The sequence below is a fragment of the Sardina pilchardus genome, chromosome 5, assembly GCF_963854185.1.
Source record: "Sardina pilchardus chromosome 5, fSarPil1.1, whole genome shotgun sequence".
NCBI classification, from domain to species: domain Eukaryota; kingdom Metazoa; phylum Chordata; class Actinopteri; order Clupeiformes; family Clupeidae; genus Sardina; species Sardina pilchardus.
In genome coordinates this window covers 24456820-24459944 of record NC_084998.1, presented here as the reverse complement: position 1 = coordinate 24459944, position 3125 = coordinate 24456820, and the positions used below count along the sequence as shown (strand labels likewise).

Here is a 3125-nt window from a genome sequence, read left to right as displayed (position 1 = left end):
TGGCTCGCGAGCCGCGGGTTGGCCACCGCTGCTCTAGCCTAATTGTGGATGATTAAGCTATGTGCGGAAATATGTTTCTGGAGTGTTAAAGAGTAAAAGAAAAAATAACAACAAGAACCGCACCGAACCGAAAACCGTGACCCTAAACCGTGATACGAACTGAACCGTAGATTTTGTGAACCGTGCCACCCCTAGTTTGGTCAGAGAAATGAACATTACACAAAATGAGAAGTGTATGATTTGAGTAATACTGACTATGTCAATATGTACGAGGTTAATTTAGAGTTCATTGCAAGTGGTATTGTTTTTAGTATAAAGAGACACACTTTCTCGTGAAATCATTTGATTTAATTTAATTAGAGTTTGATTTTACATAAGACATCTCATCATGAAAACAAACTAATTTGGCTGCCAGTGCGTTAAAGAGACCCTATGCAACTTTTTCATAGTCATAAAATCGCTTAGAAATCGTTGTTTTGCTTGACTGAACAAGAAGTACCACGCTTACAATTTATATATTTCTATATAGCCTATACATGTATAAATATACACGCTAAAGATGTCGGGGAAGCTCTGCAGAGAAATATGCAAGCATAAAACGAGCGAAAATAAAAAATGAAACCGAAACTTAAAATTAAATCGCCAATCCTGCATACATGTAGTTTCTCTTTAAGAAAAGTTGTCTTAAAATCAAGAACATGTGGTTGCCACTCTTATTTAATTAAGACATTGAGCACTAGGTAAGTGTCTTCATATTTAAAACAATACCAACCACATGTTTTATCTTAATGTTCTTATCTTCAGATTGACAACACTTTATTCATTCTTTTTTTTGCAGTAGTACCTAAACAGTTGAACAAAATAGGAAATTGAGCCAAAAAGTCTAATGTTATACATGACACCTGTTTCAACATATAAACAGTGTTAGTTTTTACTGATGACTTTGGAGCCAGTACATTTTTGATATAAGTAAAAAATATTACAAAACATTTGGTGAGAAAAAAAGAAATCTATAGACCCTAATAAAAAAAATAGCATTTAAACGAATCACTAACATACTGTTTCAGATAACTGAAAACATTGTGAGGGAATAAGCTACTGTCAGTCTGTAAATATATAATGCTTTCACTCAGTCACTTGATAGCAACACATTTTTTAGTGAATCGGTTTACCAGGCGTGTTCTCAGTTCTTTTGTTGTTAGACAGTAAGTTATAGGGTTGATGAGGGGAGGCAGCGTTGAGGCCACGATTAGTACAGCATTCCTCTCAGTCAGGTTAAGATTCACACCAATTCTAGTGAGCAGCACAGATACCAGTTTAGGTGCATAGTAAACAGAAACCACAATGATATGTGAAATACAAGTACTAAACATCTTCTTCCTGCTTCCCTTGTCTGAGATTCTCAGAACGGTCCAGACAATAACAATATATGTCAAGAAGATTAGTGTAAAATGTCCGCCCAGAAGCCATAGCCACCAGCCCATAATAATTGGGATTGTAAAATAAGGCAAAGGGTTCCCACATCCAGCTCTTACCATTGCAGCATAGTCACAAAACACATATCTTACTATGGGTTGGCAGTATGGGATATTGTATGCTGCTTCTGAAACTTTACTCATTGATAAAATTGCGATTATCCAGGTAGCCACAATGCCCATGATACACCGTCTGTTTGTGAGGATACTGTTGTATCTCAGTGGCAAGCTAATCGCAAGCATTCGATCCACAGCCATCCAGGTTAATGTCAGAGTAGAAGTAATATCCCCAAGATGGTAGAAGAACATGCCAGTGAAGCATGAATAGAAGGAAATGCCTTTAGTTTCTGCCAGAAGCACAGTTATCATTGATATGCAAGAGCTGGTGCTAAAAATGATATCCACAATGGCTAAATTGCAAATTAATATATACATTGGTGAGTGCAAATGTCTATCTACAGCTATCATACTCACATTTGTGCCACAACCAACTAGAATGAGAACATATGTAATAAGGATGATGAAGCCAAGAAGTTTCTGATGCGAAAGATGATCAAAGCCTATTATGATGAACTCAAACACCCGCACAGTTGTGTTATTTTTGGTTCCCATCTCATGGCACTGTGAAGTGTCTGCTGAAAAGACTCTTTGGCAGCTATAGTGTTATATCTTACAGGATAATCTATTGGGATTTGGACCTACAGAGCAGCTGTCCATCCTGAACACTAGGCTTACTACCACACACACACACACACACACACACACACACACACACACACACACACACACACACACTCACATGCACATGCCAATGTAAAGCAAAATAAAACAAAACTGTAAACTAAATACAAAAACAACCCTTTCACTGCAAAAAGTGATATCTTACCAAGTGTTTTAGAGCACTTTTCCTCTATCGCATGCACGCTATTTGTTTATCCAGCAAATAACAATGTCCACAGACAAGGTAGAGTATGTTGCATGATTCTATGAAAGTATGATGTATTGCGACATCGAAGCAAGTCATTTTTTTACTTTCACATTTCTCAATCCATCGAACTACAGATCCGCTACCCAATCTGGTAAGCTTAGTGTGGTTATAGCCGATAGAGGGCTGCGAATACAGAAGTGCTATTCACCCTGATTTACGAGTTGATGCACCACTGAAATTATTTTGGAAACATTATTTCCAAAATCTTTAGTATTGCTTTAATCTTATATCAAGATAAAAAATATAGTTTGCATTGTGTTAGTATGAGGATACTTTGAGCTTTCTTGTAAGATTACTTGAAGGTTCGCACTCTGAAAAAATAGTAGACATAAGTCTTTGCTTAAGAAGAAGTCTTTCTCTCTCTCCACTACTTTTTACTCTATACATTGAAGTACTTGCAATAGCTATACGACAGAATAACAATATTAAAGGAATAGGAATAGGCAATGAGACGCATAGATTGCCATTGTATGCAGATGATATAATAACTTATTTAACTTCACCAGACATCTCAGTAAAACATTTGATGGAGGTGATCAACACGAATATAGTAAATTATCGGGATATAGATTAACAATAATAAATGTGAGTCTTTAACTACTGGAATGAAAATAAATTCACTTTTGGAGGAGCGTTACAAAATAAAATGGGATACAGAAACT

The 3125-nt window shown here is 36.3% G+C and overlaps 1 protein-coding gene across 1 annotated transcript; it reads right to left on the bottom strand.

Annotated features, from left to right (window-relative positions):
- Positions 1 to 1133: 1133 nt before the first annotated feature.
- LOC134080837 (olfactory receptor 10G4-like) lies at positions 1134 to 2087 on the bottom strand. The gene has a single exon (XM_062537448.1). It carries the CDS (start codon positions 2085 to 2087, stop codon positions 1134 to 1136), a length of 954 nt encoding a protein of 317 aa, XP_062393432.1.
- Positions 2088 to 3125: the final 1038 nt, after the last annotated feature.

Coding starts and splice junctions, on each gene's coding strand:
- LOC134080837 (XM_062537448.1), bottom strand. CDS start 2,087: ATGGGAACCAAAAATAACACAACTGTGCGGGTGTTTGAGTTCATCATA.